At 35.4% G+C, this 17,497-nt stretch overlaps 2 protein-coding genes across 4 annotated transcripts; both read right to left on the reverse strand.

Annotated features, from left to right (window-relative positions):
* Positions 1 to 467: 467 nt before the first annotated feature.
* LOC11423277 (putative pentatricopeptide repeat-containing protein At5g43820) lies at positions 468 to 13,038 on the reverse strand. 3 transcript variants are annotated; one of them, XM_039830889.1, is made up of 3 exons: positions 11,261 to 13,038; positions 5,882 to 6,001; positions 468 to 867 (listed from the first exon to the last, which is right to left on the reverse strand). In XM_039830889.1, the coding sequence occupies exon 1, from the start codon at positions 12,937 to 12,939 to the stop codon at positions 11,356 to 11,358; it is 1,584 nt and encodes a 527-aa protein (XP_039686823.1). In that variant the 5' UTR covers positions 12,940 to 13,038; the 3' UTR covers positions 468 to 867; positions 5,882 to 6,001; positions 11,261 to 11,355. The 3 variants fall into 3 exon arrangements, with proteins under 3 accessions (XP_039686823.1, XP_024631394.1, XP_024631396.1); XM_024775626.2 differs by having other exon boundaries at positions 468 to 6,001; XM_024775628.2 differs by lacking the exons at positions 468 to 867; positions 5,882 to 6,001 and adding an exon at positions 10,508 to 11,036.
* Positions 13,039 to 16,452: 3,414 nt separating this feature from the next.
* LOC11425777 (uncharacterized) lies at positions 16,453 to 17,271 on the reverse strand. The gene has a single exon (XM_003597569.4). The coding sequence runs from the start codon at positions 17,158 to 17,160 to the stop codon at positions 16,468 to 16,470; it is 693 nt and encodes a 230-aa protein (XP_003597617.2). The 5' UTR covers positions 17,161 to 17,271; the 3' UTR covers positions 16,453 to 16,467.
* Between the last annotated feature and the right edge of the window lie 226 nt (positions 17,272 to 17,497).

A 17,497-nucleotide genomic window follows, 5' to 3' on the forward strand; every position in this document is an offset into this window, starting at 1 on the left:
ATGCCACTTTTATTTTTTGTCTCTTTTGGTAAACAAGTGTAAGGAAACCTGCATCACCATTGGCTCCAAGAGACAAGCAGTGATTAAGGTTGAAACTGGTTACATGAATGGCTCCCCAATTATGTTTAATTTAAGCAGTAACTATTGATTTGATTTTTAGGTTGGATTTGGAAATTTATTTGAATGAACTCCCGAATGTTACATCCACAACTTCATTATTAAGTTGGACGACAATAAACATAATTGCTTCTCTACAAACTGAGTGCATTACAATTCTGTGATTTGCAGTGCGATTTCATAAGGTCATATAAGCCAATAACGTTAATTTAATGTATCAAGTTATTTTACAGAATATATGCCATCTCTATTTAGTTTCTTAACATTAGGAATTATGATAACTTTTCTTTCTAAATAAGCAAACAAAACAGATCAAGTTGCATGACTTACTTCGTGACCTGGAATGGAACTTTGGAAATAATAGGAATGAACAAGATGATAACCTTGCATTCAAGTTAACCCAAAGGGAGCACTCTCCCCTCACTAAAGCATTCTCTAGTTTACAACTTTCATAAAATGATTGCCTCCCGCCCCTAAGACCAGTCTATCATATTAATAATCCTAGGTCTAACTTAAATACAAACAGAAAGCCTAACAAACTCAACAGCTATACTAACCTCTTAATTAACTCTAATTCTCTCTCTAACAAACTCCCGTTATTCTAAGTCCTAAAAAAACACCCCTCCTAAAAACAACTTTGTCCTCAAGGTTGCAATCTACTAAAATTTCATAATTTTTGACAAAAAAATCCCACCTGTGATTTCTTCTTTTCCGTCGTCAGCCTGCTCTAATTCTTGAAGGTTTGACTTTCTGCACAATGAATAATTTGTCGGAGAGAGCCTGATAGCGCACAGACTAAAGAGAAAGGTAAATCCGTCATTTGGAGGGTTTATCAAAGGAGAAACAAAAATAAAAAAATAAATAATTAATATAATATTAGTGTGTTAGTTTGAATTTCAAATAGTTAGTTATTGGGTGTGGTTGTGGATTGTATTTAAGTTGCTGTTTGTTATTTTATTTTTATGTGGGAAGTTATTAGGAAGTTACTTGGCCAGAAGAAGTTATCTTCTGAGAGAGCAAACTGCTCTGATAGGTTTGAAGATTGTAATTCCTTTTGTTAATCTATGAAAATCGCAAGTTTACTTGCAAAAGCCTCATCTCTATAATTCTGATCTTTATCAAATTGGTCCGACCTGCCGGATGCCACCGAAAAAGATGGAGGCCAAAGTGACTGCACTTGAAGAGAAAATCGCAACTTTGGAGGTTTCTTTACATGAAATGCAGAATCAAAACAAGGAGAACCAGGAGAAGATCATCTCTTTATTGAATTCAAGTAAGGAGAAGAATGTGGGAGAATCATCGCACTATAATGAATCAGTTGGTAACAAAAAGAAAAATTCTGAATTACATGATGAAGCCTTGGATGAATTTCGCCTATCTGTTAAAAAGGTTGAATTACTGATGTTTAATGGTGATGATCCCGCTGGTTGGATCGCTAGGGCGGAAGTTTATTTCAATGTGCAGAATACTACACCAGAAATCAAAGTGAATTTGGCACAATTATGTATGGACGGTCCAACAATCCATTTTTTCAAAGGATTGTTGGAGGAGAATGAAACATTGACGTGGGAAGATTTGAAAGATGCACTTCTTGAAAGGTATGGTGGTGTTAGTGATGGGAATGTATTTGAACAACTTTCTGCACTTCAACAGGAAGGAACGATTGAAGAATACATTGCAGATTTTGAAAGGTTAGTAGCGCAACTGCCCAAATTACCCAATGACCAATATTTGGGTTATTTCGTTCATGGTTTGAAGGACAAAATCAGAGGAAAGGTTCGCAGCATGATCACTATCTCGACCCGTTTTTGGTAACAAAGTTGTCACACAGAATGAAGGTAGAAATAGCGATTGGGTTATGATTCGTAATAACAAAGACAATCGTGATCGTTTTCCTGGAGGAAACAGTGGAGGAAACAATCGTGCACGTGGAATGTTTAATGTTGGACAAAACAAAACACACACTATCAACACTGCAAATTGGCGTGACAAGAATGTGCGGAGTCTGTCTTCACAAGAGATTGCTGACCGTCGTCAAAAAGGACTCTGTTTTAAATGTGGAGGTCCGTATCATCCACGTCATCAATGTCCGGATAAAAATTTGAGTGTTATGGTGCTTGAGGATGATTCTGAAGATGAAAATGAAGTAAGAGTGTTGAATGATGAAGATGTGGACACAGGTGCAGAAGAGTTGCAATTGAATGTGCTGACTTTTGAAAATGCGTTGACCTTTGATAGACAAACCGAGTATTATCAAGATAGGTTTCAATGCATCAGATTTCAAGGGAAAGTGAGGGAGATACCGGTGCTGATGTTGGTTGACAGTGGAGCAAACAAAAATTTCATGTCAAGGCGTCTAGCTTTGGCTTTGGGTTTGCGAATTACCGAGACTCCTGTTAGACGTATCAGATTGGGTGACGGACATGTGGTTCCGACTTTGGGAGAATGTCATGGTGTAATTATTTCTGTTCAAGGGGTTGAATGGGAGATAGATGTTATGCTTTTTGAGTTGCGCGGTTATGATCTAGTATTGGGGATGGCATGGCTGACACAAATTGGATGTACTTGCATCGATTGGGTTGAGAAAAAAATGCGTTTCGACTATCAAGGCGAATGGATAGAGATCAGAGGAATTCGTACTAGAGAGTGCACTCCATTACAAAACTATGTTGATGAAAATCATTTTGGCCAGTTGCATTGTGATGTCCAACCAGGTATGGTGACGCCAAATCAGCAGTTGGAAATGAAGTCATTACTGGACAATTTCGATAACATTTTCAAGGAACCACAAGGATTGCCTCCTGGACGACAACAAGAGCATGCTATACACTTGCTGCATGGTCAGGGCCCAGTTAATGTTCGACCTTATCGCTATCCTCATCACCACAAAACAGAAATCGAGAAACAAGTGAAAGAGTTGCTGCTGTCCGGTGTGATCAGACCTAGCCAGAGTGCCTTTTCAAGTCCGGTTATTCTCGTCAAGAAGAAGGATGACTCTTGGAGGATGTGTGTAGATTACCGTGCTTTGAATAAGGTAACCATTCCGGATAAATTCCCTATTCCAGTTATTGATGAATTATTGGATGAGCTTCATGGAGAGAAGGGTAAACCCGTCATTTGGAGGGTTTATCAAAGGAGAAACAAAAATAAAAAAATAAATAATTAATATAATATTAGTGTGTTAGTTTGAATTTCAAATAGTTAGTTATTGGGTGTGGTTGTGGATTGTATTTAAGTTGCTGTTTGTTATTTTATTTTTATGTGGGAAGTTATTAGGAAGTTACTTGACCAGAAGAAGTTATCTTCTGAGAGAGCAAACTGCTCTGATAGGTTTGAAGATTGTAATTCCTTTTGTTAATCTATGAAAATCGCAAGTTTACTTGCAAAAGCCTCATCTCTATAATTCTGATCTTTATCAAATTGGTCCGACCTGCCGGATGCCACCGAAAAAGATGGAGGCCAAAGTGACTGCACTTGAAGAGAAAATCGCAACTTTGGAGGTTTCTTTACATGAAATGCAGAATCAAAACAAGGAGAACCAGGAGAAGATCATCTCTTTATTGAATTCAAGTAAGGAGAAGAATGTGGGAGAATCATCGCACTATAATGAATCAGTTGGTAACAAAAAGAAAAATTCTGAATTACATGATGAAGCCTTGGATGAATTTCGCCTATCTGTTAAAAAGGTTGAATTACTGATGTTTAATGGTGATGATCCCGCTGGTTGGATCGCTAGGGCGGAAGTTTATTTCAATGTGCAGAATACTACACCAGAAATCAAAGTGAATTTGGCACAATTATGTATGGACGGTCCAACAATCCATTTTTTCAAAGGATTGTTGGAGGAGAATGAAACATTGACGTGGGAAGATTTGAAAGATGCACTTCTTGAAAGGTATGGTGGTGTTAGTGATGGGAATGTATTTGAACAACTTTCTGCACTTCAACAGGAAGGAACGATTGAAGAATACATTGCAGATTTTGAAAGGTTAGTAGCGCAACTGCCCAAATTACCCAATGACCAATATTTGGGTTATTTCGTTCATGGTTTGAAGGACAAAATCAGAGGAAAGGTTCGCAGCATGATCACTATCTCGACCCGTTTTTGGTAACAAAGTTGTCACACAGAATGAAGGTAGAAATAGCGATTGGGTTATGATTCGTAATAACAAAGACAATCGTGATCGTTTTCCTGGAGGAAACAGTGGAGGAAACAATCGTGCACGTGAAATGTTTAATGTTGGACAAAACAAAACACACACTATCAACACTGCAAATTGGCGTGACAAGAATGTGCGGAGTCTGTCTTCACAAGAGATTGCTGACCGTCGTCAAAAAGGACTCTGTTTTAAATGTGGAGGTCCGTATCATCCACGTCATCAATGTCCGGATAAAAATTTGAGTGTTATGGTGCTTGAGGATGATTCTGAAGATGAAAATGAAGTAAGAGTGTTGAATGATGAAGATGTGGACACAGGTGCAGAAGAGTTGCAATTGAATGTGCTGACTTTTGAAAATGCGTTGACCTTTGATAGACAAACCGAGTATTATCAAGATAGGTTTCAATGCATCAGATTTCAAGGGAAAGTGAGGGAGATACCGGTGCTGATGTTGGTTGACAGTGGAGCAAACAAAAATTTCATGTCAAGGCGTCTAGCTTTGGCTTTGGGTTTGCGAATTACCGAGACTCCTGTTAGACGTATCAGATTGGGTGACGGACATGTGGTTCCGACTTTGGGAGAATGTCATGGTGTAATTATTTCTGTTCAAGGGGTTGAATGGGAGATAGATGTTATGCTTTTTGAGTTGCGCGGTTATGATCTAGTATTGGGGATGGCATGGCTGACACAAATTGGATGTACTTGCATCGATTGGGTTGAGAAAAAAATGCGTTTCGACTATCAAGGCGAATGGATAGAGATCAGAGGAATTCGTACTAGAGAGTGCACTCCATTACAAAACTATGTTGATGAAAATCATTTTGGCCAGTTGCATTGTGATGTCCAACCAGGTATGGTGACGCCAAATCAGCAGTTGGAAATGAAGTCATTACTGGACAATTTCGATAACATTTTCAAGGAACCACAAGGATTGCCTCCTGGACGACAACAAGAGCATGCTATACACTTGCTGCATGGTCAGGGCCCAGTTAATGTTCGACCTTATCGCTATCCTCATCACCACAAAACAGAAATCGAGAAACAAGTGAAAGAGTTGCTGCTGTCCGGTGTGATCAGACCTAGCCAGAGTGCCTTTTCAAGTCCGGTTATTCTCGTCAAGAAGAAGGATGACTCTTGGAGGATGTGTGTAGATTACCGTGCTTTGAATAAGGTAACCATTCCGGATAAATTCCCTATTCCAGTTATTGATGAATTATTGGATGAGCTTCATGGAGAGAAGGGTAAACCCGTCATTTGGAGGGTTTATCAAAGGAGAAACAAAAATAAAAAAATAAATAATTAATATAATATTAGTGTGTTAGTTTGAATTTCAAATAGTTAGTTATTGGGTGTGGTTGTGGATTGTATTTAAGTTGCTGTTTGTTATTTTATTTTTATGTGGGAAGTTATTAGGAAGTTACTTGACCAGAAGAAGTTATCTTCTGAGAGAGCAAACTGCTCTGATAGGTTTGAAGATTGTAATTCCTTTTGTTAATCTATGAAAATCGCAAGTTTACTTGCAAAAGCCTCATCTCTATAATTCTGATCTTTATCAGAGCCATCAATCCTATTGGATATGTGCCTTTGAAGGTAGGTAAAACCACCTTTTTCATCCAAGAACGGGTCTGTTCTTGATCATCATCTGAATCTTGATCTGAGTTTGTAAGTGTGCTGTTCTTCTTGACTGCTGATCCAACATCTGTTACGGTTTCAATGTTTTTGTGCTGAAGATTGGAGATCATGTCAGAATTAAACAAACTCAGTTTAGCAGTAGAATTTCAACTCAGCAACAAAAAAAAAAAAATCCAACCAGCAAGCAACACTTGAAATATCCAATTAATTATAGTCAGTAAAACTATGTATGGCATGTTGGTATTCATTCTCTAGTCAAAAATGAAAATATATGAGTAAATAGCCAATAAACAGGAAAAGGGAGTCAAGAACAGGATATATGTCGTGATCCCTGAGGTACTCCATCTGAAAACCCACTAATATGCAAATATCACATAAGGTTAATGGTGTTTTACCCCCGTAATATAGGTCATTTTTGGTTCCCCCATGTAAAATATTTTTTTTGATATACCCCTGTAAAATATATTTTTTTTGGAATACCCCCCTAATAGGTCATAAAAAAACGAAAAAATTCTGCAAAAAAAAAATAAAGTCGTTTTTTTATGACCTATTAGGGGGTATTCCAAAAAAATAAAATTTACAGAGGGTAAATCAAAAAAAATATTTTACAGGGGACAAAACCAAAAATGACCTATATTACAGGGGTAAAGCACCATTAACCCTATCATATATATGCAGACATTTATGGATACCTATAGACATTTAGTTAAAAAAAAAAAAAAAAAAAAAGTCTCCAAACTCAAGCTGCAACATGCAATTAGTGTTAACAGAGGGCACTTCCATTGCAACCTACCCATGTGTTTCAACTTTCAATAAACAAGTATACTAAACCCAGAAAGATAATAACTAGTCCAAAAGTGCAAAAAGATAGCAAAAGAAACACAAAGATAGCAAAAGAAACACAGAAGAGGCACCTTTACATTTATATAATGGACCAAGGCTTAATACATGCTTTGGTCCCTTAACTTATTTTTGAATTTCATTTTGGTCCCTTAACTTTAAACTGTCTCAATTTGGTCCCATAACTTTACCTCTGTTTACCTAAGTGGTCCTTTCTATTAGTTTTTTTAAAAAAAACGTTAACTTTGGCCATGTAAGCTTTCCACGTAATCAAAACGTTACATTTCTGAGAACAAAGAGAGAGAATGAAGAAAACGTAGAGAGAGAAGGAGAACGAAAACCCAGAGAGAGAAGTTGGAGAAATCTGCAAAAAAAAAAAAAAAAAAAAGATAAATGTGGAAAACGAAGAAGATTAACGAAGCAAAGCGAAATTCCTGGTTAGTTTCATCATCTTCTTCGCGAATCTCATGGGTTTCGAGGGAAAAAAATTGATTAGGGTTTCGAAAGTCTCTAGGGTTTTGAAGATTTCGATAAATTTTTAACCTTTTAAGGCTAATTTCCTATTCTTCTTTGCGAATATCAAGTTAAAACAAGTTATTTTGCCTGATTTGGAATGAGAAAATTTGACATGGTTTTCAAAAATTTCAATGAATGTGCTACCTTTTAAGGTGTTGTATGCATGGATTTGGTTTATTTATTGTTTATTCCTTCTCAAAAGTCGATTTTTGTCTGTTGTGTTGGATTTCCATATGTTAAATTAGGGTTTTATACTATTGTGTGGTGTGTGGTCCAATTATTTCGAATTTTGTGCATAAATCTGATTAGGTTTTGTTTCTTTTGTATATTAATGGTAAAAAAACAGATGGACCAAATATTTGAGTGTGTGGTACATCATGCTGGAGATTTTAGTTGCTTTATGGACCCTGATTATTAAGGACCAGTAGAAACACTAGACTGTGACCTATACTTTTCTCATACTTTGCTTTGTTATCAACCTTAAAAAGATGTGGTTATGTTAGTCTCAAGTCTCTGTGGTATCATAACCCTGCTATGGAAAATGGGTTTATTCCTTTGAATAGTGATAGTGGATGTAGAAGGATGCAAAGTATTGCACTTCAATATGATAGGGTCCATTTGTATGTTGTCCACCCTATGTCACAACCTGATGTTGTAGCCCTTGACCCATTGATAGAAGGTCCCACTGATGTAGGTCCCACTGCCGAAGATAAAAATGCTTAAAGTGGCGTAAGTGGTCCCAACTGTGGTGTGAATGAAGATGGGCCTGAGTTGGAATTAAATGACTTAGGCCCAATGTTGGATGAGAATGATTTGTTTGGTGAGCATGAGAATGGGCCTGAAGGTGTGAATGAAGATGGGCTAGGTAATGAAGGTGTTGTTGAAGATGGGCTAGGTAATGAAGATGGAATGGGTAATGTGACTGCTGAGAGGGAAGATAGTGCATTAGGGGTACATTTTGGTGACTCGGATGAGAGACTAAAGAATCATGGGAATGGTTTTTGGAGCTTCTCATAGCTGATTTGGGTGGCACCAGACTGTGCAAAACTTATACTATAATAAGTGATCAAAAAAAGGTAAAGTAACTATTCATTTTTTTTTAATATGTTCAATTACTTGTCTTTAATTGAATACATTAATTTTAATTGTTGTTTTTTTGAAATGTATTTTGTTAAACAGGGACTTTTGCCAGCAATTGATAAATTGCTTCCTGGAGTTGAGCAGAGGTTTTGTGTCAGACACCTCTACAACAACTTTAGAAAGAGATTTCCTAGGAAAAAACTAAAAGAGTTAATGTGGAGGGCTGCAAAGGCAGCCTACAGAAATGCATTTGAGAGGGAAATGATGGAAATTAAGAAGAGAGAAAACTTTTAAGTATTTGTGTGAAATTGAACCAAGGCATTGAACTAAGACAATGTTCATGGGTGATACAAAGTGTGACACACTAGTGAATAACATATCAGAGGCCTTCAATTTTGTTATTGGTGTCCCAAGGTCCAAGCCAGTTGTATCTATGTTGGAGGATGTCAGAGTGTATGTCATGGAAAGGTGGCAGATCAATAGGGAGAAAATTGCTAAGTATGCTAATGGTGAAGTTCCGCCAAATATCAAGAAAAAGCTAGAATATAATGATAATGATAAAGAATCTTGATTTTTAATTCATTTGGTGATATTTAAATTGCAGAATGTAACCATCTTGTTAATCTTAATGTAGGCAAAGTGGAGATCATGATTTCCAAGTTATACATATGTCAAGCACTGGAGACAAGTACGCTATCAACTTGTTGGACAAAGTGTGTGATTGCAGGAAATGGTTGTTGACAGGACTACCATGCTGTCATGTCATTTCTTGCATGAAATACAAAAATTACAGGATAGCTGACTATGTGCCATCAATTTTCAAAAAAGAGCAATATGCTGCATGTTATTCCAGCATCATTTTCCCTATCAATGGCCAAGATCTATGGATGGGGACAAACTGCACTGACCTTCAACCACCACCTGTGAAAAGGCAACCAGGGAGACCTAAAAAGAAAAGGAGAATGGATGCAAGTGAGCTGATGAGAGATAACTCACAAATGAAGAAAGCTTCTTATGGGATTAAGTGTAGTAGGTGCAAGCAAACTGGACACAACAAGTCAACATGCCCACTACCTCCACCACCATCATCTCAGCCACACCCTGCACAGGCTTCTCATTAACAAGCTTCTCAGCAACAAGCTTCTCAACAACAAGCTTCTCAGTCACAAGCACACTCATCTCAACCAAACATACAGAAGAAAATTAGATCACCTAGGAGGAGAAAGACTGTGAATGTGTCTCAGACACCATCACAGACACAAGCTTCTCAGCCACAAGCTTCTCAGTCAAAGGCACACCCAGCTCAGACACAATCATCTCAACCACCAATTCAGAAGAAAAAAAATGAGATCACCAAGGAAAAGAAAGTATGCGAATGTGTCTGATGTTGCTGCAACTCAACCAACACAAAAGAAAGGAAAGAAGGTGTCAAGGAAGGCAGGATCTGCATCTCAGCCTTAGAAATTAAGCACTAGAAGTCTTTTTGAATGTAATATGTGCTATTAAGCACTTTTGAATGTTTTTGAATGTCTTTTTGGTTAACGGGTATTAAGTAGTCTTTTTGAATGTGTAATATTAAGCACACTTCACTTTGTTTTTAATGTGCAATGTGCTTGTTCTTGATAACTCAATCTTCTAACTTGTTTTTCTTTTTTTTTTTTCTGTTTTTCAATCTTCAATTTCTGTTTTTCAATCAACAAATCCCTTTCATCCATAACATCATCTTCATCAACTAACTTAAAGTAGCTACATCCTTTGTCACTCGAATTTATGTAGTTTCTACAACCCCAGAATTTCTTCCCAAAATTACGATTCAATGCATCAGTTATAGTTCGAATTACAACTGTTTCTCCACACCTACAATTTGGTACTGCCCTTCTTCTCAAATTAGACCCAACAGATCCAGATGCATATGATTGTTCATGTACCCATTGAGTTTTTTATGTTTGGTTCGACATTTCAGGTGAAGGTGTTGTGTGGTTCGAAATTCTGGGTGGAAATATGGAGAATGAAGAAGAAAAAGAATGGTGGAAGAAGGAGAAGGAAGGTCACGATGGAGAAGAAGAGGAATGGTGAAAGAGGAAGAATAAAAACCCTAATTTTCACCAATCTTTCCCCTTTTATATTGCTTACAAGGTTTTCCATGTAATCTAATGATAGGCCCACGTGGAGAGCATACCTGGACAAAGTTAACGTTTTTTGTAAAAAAACTAACAGAAGGGACCAACTAGGTAAACGAAGGTAAAGTTATGGGACCAAATTGAGACAGGTTAAAGTTAAGGGACCAAAATGAAATTCAAAAATAAGTTAAGGAATCAAAGCATGTATTAAGCATGGACTAAATAGCAGAATAGAGTTATCCTACACCAAGTTATTTAATAGTGATGACTGATGATAGCCTTTACAAAGAAGATAACATAATTTTTTTTATATAATATACAAAAAAAGAAAACTTCGTTAGTGCAAAAATATCTTCAAACCTACCTATTCAACAAAAGTTAAGTGAAATTTGAAGTTTCCTTCCTAAATCCACAGAAAAACCAACTTTAAATTTCTACAAGCTTCTTGCAACTAAGAAAGGTATTAAAGAATAATTACAGAGCTATAACTTGGAAAACTGGAAGTCAGACTTGGAAAAATAGCCAAAGTACTTGTAATAAGTTTATGTTGCTTGCTCCCATGTCCCAACTCCTAAGGATTCCAATATTGCGAATAGAAAAGTTACCAGTTTTGTATGGATACAATTAAAATGTAAAGAAAAAATGTCTAAGACTACACTATAATATTTATTCACCCAAAAGACAGCTATATTAAAAACTAAAATTCATAGAAAGCCAAATCGCAAATCTAGAAAAGGAACAGTAAATCATTTAAGGTAACTTATATAGTTAAAAGAATTCAGTGTAAGGACATACTAGATCCGTAATGTTGCGAGAAAGTAGCCGAAGACCAGATATGTGAAAATCAAATGGCATGATCTACTTCAAGAGCTACCAGTTATGATGTATGCTCAAAAGTGCCAACCGTTATCGCGCCAATAACTTCTCGCGTTTTTTAGTGATCGGGCATGTTTAATCTTCAAAAACAGCCTGTAAGCCCTCTCTGTTAGGTTTGAAGCAAGCAGCTTGTTACTTAGTTTACTGTATACAAGCCTGCTGGGACAGAACCCTTTGCGCAAAGCCTCCTCCATGACAAGAACAGCATTTTCAAGTTGTCCTATGTTGTAAAGGCCACTTATGATGTACTCGTAAACTTCAACATCTGAACTATACCCACATTCTTGCATCTCCTGCCAGACACTTAACAATGATCCACATTTACCAAACTTAGAAAGACGCATAAGCAATATCTTATAAGCTTCCATTGATATCTTACACTCCAATTTTCTTGTCTTCTTGTAGATCATCATAGCTGCATATGGTGGACCATAGCTACATAATTGTTTGATGAAGGAGGTTATAGTCCCAGTAGGAGGCACAACTCCTTGCCTTAACATCTCATCAAACATCAAAAGTGCATCGGCCACTTTCCTGGTCCTGAGAAAAGCAGTAATCATTCTAGAATATGTATGAATGTTAGGTTCACAATTATCACTCAACATCCCGTTATAATACTTCATAAACCCATCAAAATCTCCAATCGAAATGAAATTAAAAATCATTGCATTATAGATAGCAGTGTCTTTCTCCTTCATACTACCGAAAACCTCAACAGCTTCGTCCATTCTACCTGCTCTACCCAAACCCTCAAGAAAGAAAGCCAACGTATTGAAATCAGGAGAAAACCCCTCAACTTCCATTTCCTTCATAACTTTCTCAATCTCATTCACCCTACCCAACTTAGACCAACCACCAACAACAACATTATACGTGTCAACATTAAAACTCACCTTCCCTTTCATTGAATTAAAAACCGAAGCTGCAGCACCAACATGACAGCGTCGACATAGGCACGATAAAAGCACATTCAAAACCTCGGTATCACGACACAACCCGAGATCATCCAAATTCCCAAACAACTGAATTGCTTTCGACACATGACCGGCATTTACAAAACTATCAATAACAATAGATAACATTAACAAATCAGCTTTTATACCATTCAATCTCATCTCATCTAAAACCTGCATCATAAAAACAAAAAATTTCCTTCTTCCTAGTGCCTTAACAATAACATGGTAACTACCAACATCCCTAGGCACCATTGGTTGTTTAAGTGCCCAATTGAAGAACATAACCATAGCTTCACCACCCAAATTCCCAAAGTTCAATACTTTACCAATAATATCAACATTTACATCAATACACACATTGGATAAAGCTTGTTCAATTGCAGCTTTACCCTTCAGTTTTTGAAGAAAGATACCGCGTAGTTTATCTTCAGGGGACAAAAACCCATCAATGGATTTAGAATCTGATTGTGAATCTGGGGTTTTGGAAGTGGGTATTGGTAAAAGTTGGGAGATTTGATGGAGAATGAGGCGTTCATCAAGGTTTGATGAATTTTGTAGCGATGAGAAACGTTGATGTAATTTGGGAAGAGGGTGTTTTGGTTTTGAGAAGTGAAGCACGAATTGCAAAAATCGAAACGCCATGAAGAATGTAATAATCAAAGAAACTAGAAGAATTGAAATTTAAGATGGTTCGAAGTATTTGAAAGCATTCAGAAGAACCTAAGACCAATGGTAACAAATATTCAACAACCTTCAACACCCACTTTTTCAATTCCCAACACTCCACATCATTTTCTCTCTCTTAATTCAACACCCATTCAATTTTTACCTCTCCAATGGTTCTTTCATTCAACACCCTACCCCACCACCTTTTATTTCTTATTCTTATTTAATTTTATATTTTTGTTTTTATAATTACATAAAATTACAATTATCGATTATAATTAAATTAAAATGAAGAAACACTTAACAAAGCTAATGATTGTTAGTGGGATTCATTTCACTAAATAAACACTAAAACTTCAAAAGAAAGGCTAATACAAATCTAATGATAAGATTAAGAGAGTGAAAAACTTGATTTTTTTTTTTCTGTGTCCAAATCAAATGATCCAAGTCTCTATTTATAGAGAAAAAAAAATTACGAATTTTGGTAAAAAAAAAAATTATTTGCAATGAAATAATTGAGTCCAAATTATTAAGAAGATAAAAATCCAAGCAGCCAATCACATAATGTCATGTGTCTTGCTTTATCCATTTCCTCTCTTCTCTCTCCGCGTGTGCGTCGCCCACTCTCCCTGTCCGCGCGTGTAGCGCACGCGCCTGGCATGGCAAATCCGCGCGCGACAGCTGTCCCCCGTGGCAGGATTCAACTAGTTGAACTCTTTCATCACTTCCCTCCTCCAACTCAGATTTTTCCTTCTTTCAACACCCTCCATTGCAAGGCTTCAACATGTTGAATCCCATATTCAACACCCCATTGTAGCTAGTCTAACAGGTAGGTGTTTGTTAAAATGCTTCAGAATGAATTATGTGATGACGTCAATGGATTTTAAAAGACTTTTTGATAATAAATAAGTATGTTGGTATTAAATCAAGACTTTTATAGAATGTAAAGAAATCTTGTGGTATTCAATTGAGATTTTTGATGACTTATGAATTGTCTATATAGATTTTAATGGATTCTTTTGAATAATGAATTTTGTGAGATTTTTAGTTAAAAATACACATGATATGATCATTCAACAATCTCTCAAAAAAAACGTTTGAGACTTTTTGAAACATTTAGAGCCCGTTTGAAACACTTTCTAAAAACTGTTTTTTAGTTTTTAAAAACTTTTTTGCTAAACTATTTTTTAAAATTACAGTTTTTAAAACTGTTTTAAATTTTTTAGTTTTGGAATTAAACTAAAACATATAAAAGGATAATTATGTGAGAAGAGGACTTGTATATTTTAAAAACTAAAAACAAAAATTATTTCTGAAGGCTCCTATATTTTTCTTTTCTCTTTCCACACTCATAGCCTCTTCTTATTATTAATTACTTTGTTTTTAAGGGTAATTACTTCTTATTCACAATACAGTTGTAAGTTTATATATTATTGTTTCTCATTGTTGTTCATGTTCCATTCAAGAAAATATGTTGTTGTGCATGTTACTTACTAATGCTAATTGTATTTCATACTAATTGTATTTCATTTCACTTTTAATGTTACACATTCATAAGTTTCAAGTTTTTTTAAGTCAATTTGCTTTTCTAATTTATTATGATTATTTGGGTTTTTTTTGGCTGATATTTTTTGTTGTTATTATTTTTACCATACATTATCAAGGAAGGCAGCGTTATGTTATTTTGTAGTTAACCATATTACAAATCCACTCTTGTAATATTGAATTTTCTTAAGAATTATACAATCCTTTCAATCTTAAAATCTCATAAAATCGTTTGAAAATCTTAAAAGTTTATGTTATAAATCCATTAAATACTGATTAAAAATCTTAATTAAAAAGCCTTTTGAATAAAGTCTTTTAAAATCCATCAAAATCAATACAATCACATAAAGTTTTTTAAAATCTTTAAGATTCTTTTTTCTAAAACAGTCTTTTAAAATCTCAATTCAACCCTTAGTCTTGAAAGAGAGTTTCAGTTTGACTTATAAATATACGACAAAAGTTGTCCTCTCCAAGTACATGTTGGAAATGTTTAAAAAAAAAAAAAAAACAGTACATGTTGGAAGAATATTATTAATACCAATTTCAGAAGGAAACTTCTGCAGTTTATTTTAAATGAATTCAATTGTTTAAAATATGCATTCAAATCGGATATCATCATAAATCCAAAAAAATTATAAAACGGTCAACACAATTCAAACCTTCTTTATTATGTTTCTACCACGTTCAATTGATAGCAGATCTCTAGTCTATTGATTATGCACTTAAACGGTTAAACGTGCCGGAGTGAAGATCTTTATTGAATGTAAACCTAAAGATAAGAAGGTGTGATAAATTCCTTCAAAAAAAAAGGTGTGATAAATTAAAATTTTATAAATTAAGACATAAAGTCAATTGTTAGTGACATTGCATTATATTTGTCGAGGGTTGAGAATCAAACCCCAACTCTCCACTTATTCATCTGAAGAAGTGAATTTTTAACTAATAAACTATTTGACAAAAAAACAAAGAAGAAAGATATTGTCATATTCAAAATTATATTAGGGCTTACTATACTTCGGCAACATTTATCAGAGGGATGAAATTTATGACGGTGGGAAAGAAGGAAATGGAGTTGCATGTCGTTTTCACTATTCCTTTAACATTTTTTTATTTTTTTTCCTTGTTTTTTGGGTAGTCAAAGCTTGCCCATACAAACTCATAGTTTCGTCTTTGAGACGTTAGATATGTCATTTAACTTTACAATATCTCAATGGATACCTAAAGATATTTACTTGTGTGGATCTAGGAATGATTCACTAAATTTCACTTTATAAGGACATTTGACCTTAACGTAAATGTCCTGAATCAAAGAAGAAAAATTAAGGAAAATGGCTAAGAAAATATAAGAATAAGAAGAAAACATACAAAATAGAATATGATGAGAAATGTAAATAACAGTTGTCACATTTTTTAAAGGAGGACAGGATCTTGGGATGAACCGCCACAAGAGTAAGAATGCTCTTGATAAAGATATAGAAATATTATATTCATGGAAGAACCTTGAGAAGTAACATTAGCTCTTACTTCAAGTTTCGTTTAAAGCAATCTAAATGTAAACAAGCCTTATTATAGGCTTCAACCAAGAGGGCAAACAAAGCTAAAATCCAATATAAGAGCTCAATGAAAATTAAAACTAATAGGAGTAAGATACACAAGTGTTTCGCTTATTACTCACAAATTTCAAACAGAGAAAAGAAATCTTAAAAATCTATATTTCCTCAAAATGATTCAAATCTTCATTCCTTAAAAAGCTTTGAGGTTTTATATCATTCTCTCCCTCTTAAATGAAATTTTTCCTCAAATTTATTATGGAGGCAACCTACACGAAGACAAGAAAAACAAGTTAAGGATGCCACTAATAAAAAAAACTCTTCGGGGATCAAATTAAAATTGTGATAAAATATCAAATGTAACAAGTAGGTGCATCAATGATCTCCTTTTTATCAACAATATTCTGAGTCACATTACTCCTCCTCTATTTGGCTTTGACGTCTCCACAAAGAAAACGCACAAGCACCATAACACTAAGATAAAGCAACATAACACCAAGAACCCGAGAGACACAAACAAGACACCATTCATTCTATATGAGTAGCAGAGGACATTGAACATCGATGCTGCATTCACATACTTAAAAAGGCCATATAGAAAATTAAGACATAGCAATAAGATAATGGGCACGCGAAATGCCCAAGACCGAATCAATTTCACTATGGAGACGAATGCGGTGACGAAGGTCATTACAAACAAGACATTCCATAAAATTGGCTCTAAGAGATGAAAACAAGCCTGCACAAAGCTTAGTTGTATGGTCGCCTTTTGATGAGGACAACCCAAAACATACATCAATCCTACTTGAGCAATCGATGAAGAAAGTGAAATGATATTTGTATAACCATTTTGAGCCACTGGTTTATCTCTCCATCGAATCAAATTCGCCAATGGTGTGCGTTCATGAGCCCATGCTAAAGTTTCGATCAATTCCTGCCAATATCCGCGCCATGAGATTAAGAACATAAATCCAGTAGCCCAAACAAGATGTCCAAATAAGAACATCCACGCCCAGACTGATAAACTATTCATACCAAAAGGGTTATATCCATTGATAAGTTGTGAAGAATTTAACCATAGATAATCTCTTAACCATCCCATCAAATAGGTAGAAGATTCATTAAATTGTGAAACATTACCCTGCCATAATGTAATGTGCTTCCAATGCCAATAAAAAGTAACTCATCCAATGGTATTTAACATCCAGAAAACTGCCAAATAAAATGCGTCCCAAAATGGTTATACAAATATCATTATGTTTTTATTCTCTCTCTTCATTTTTCTCTCTCTATTGTTTTTAACCAATGAGAAGAGAGAACAACAAAGTTGTCTCAAAGGTTGTACCAAAATGATTGTCAAAATATCACTACTCATGAAGAAATTGCCCCAAACAGCAGCAAATGTTCCATATTGCAAAACATTTCTGATGAGTCTTGTG

The sequence above is a fragment of the Medicago truncatula genome, chromosome 2 (genome assembly GCF_003473485.1).
Source record: "Medicago truncatula cultivar Jemalong A17 chromosome 2, MtrunA17r5.0-ANR, whole genome shotgun sequence".
NCBI lineage: Eukaryota > Viridiplantae > Streptophyta > Magnoliopsida > Fabales > Fabaceae > Medicago > Medicago truncatula.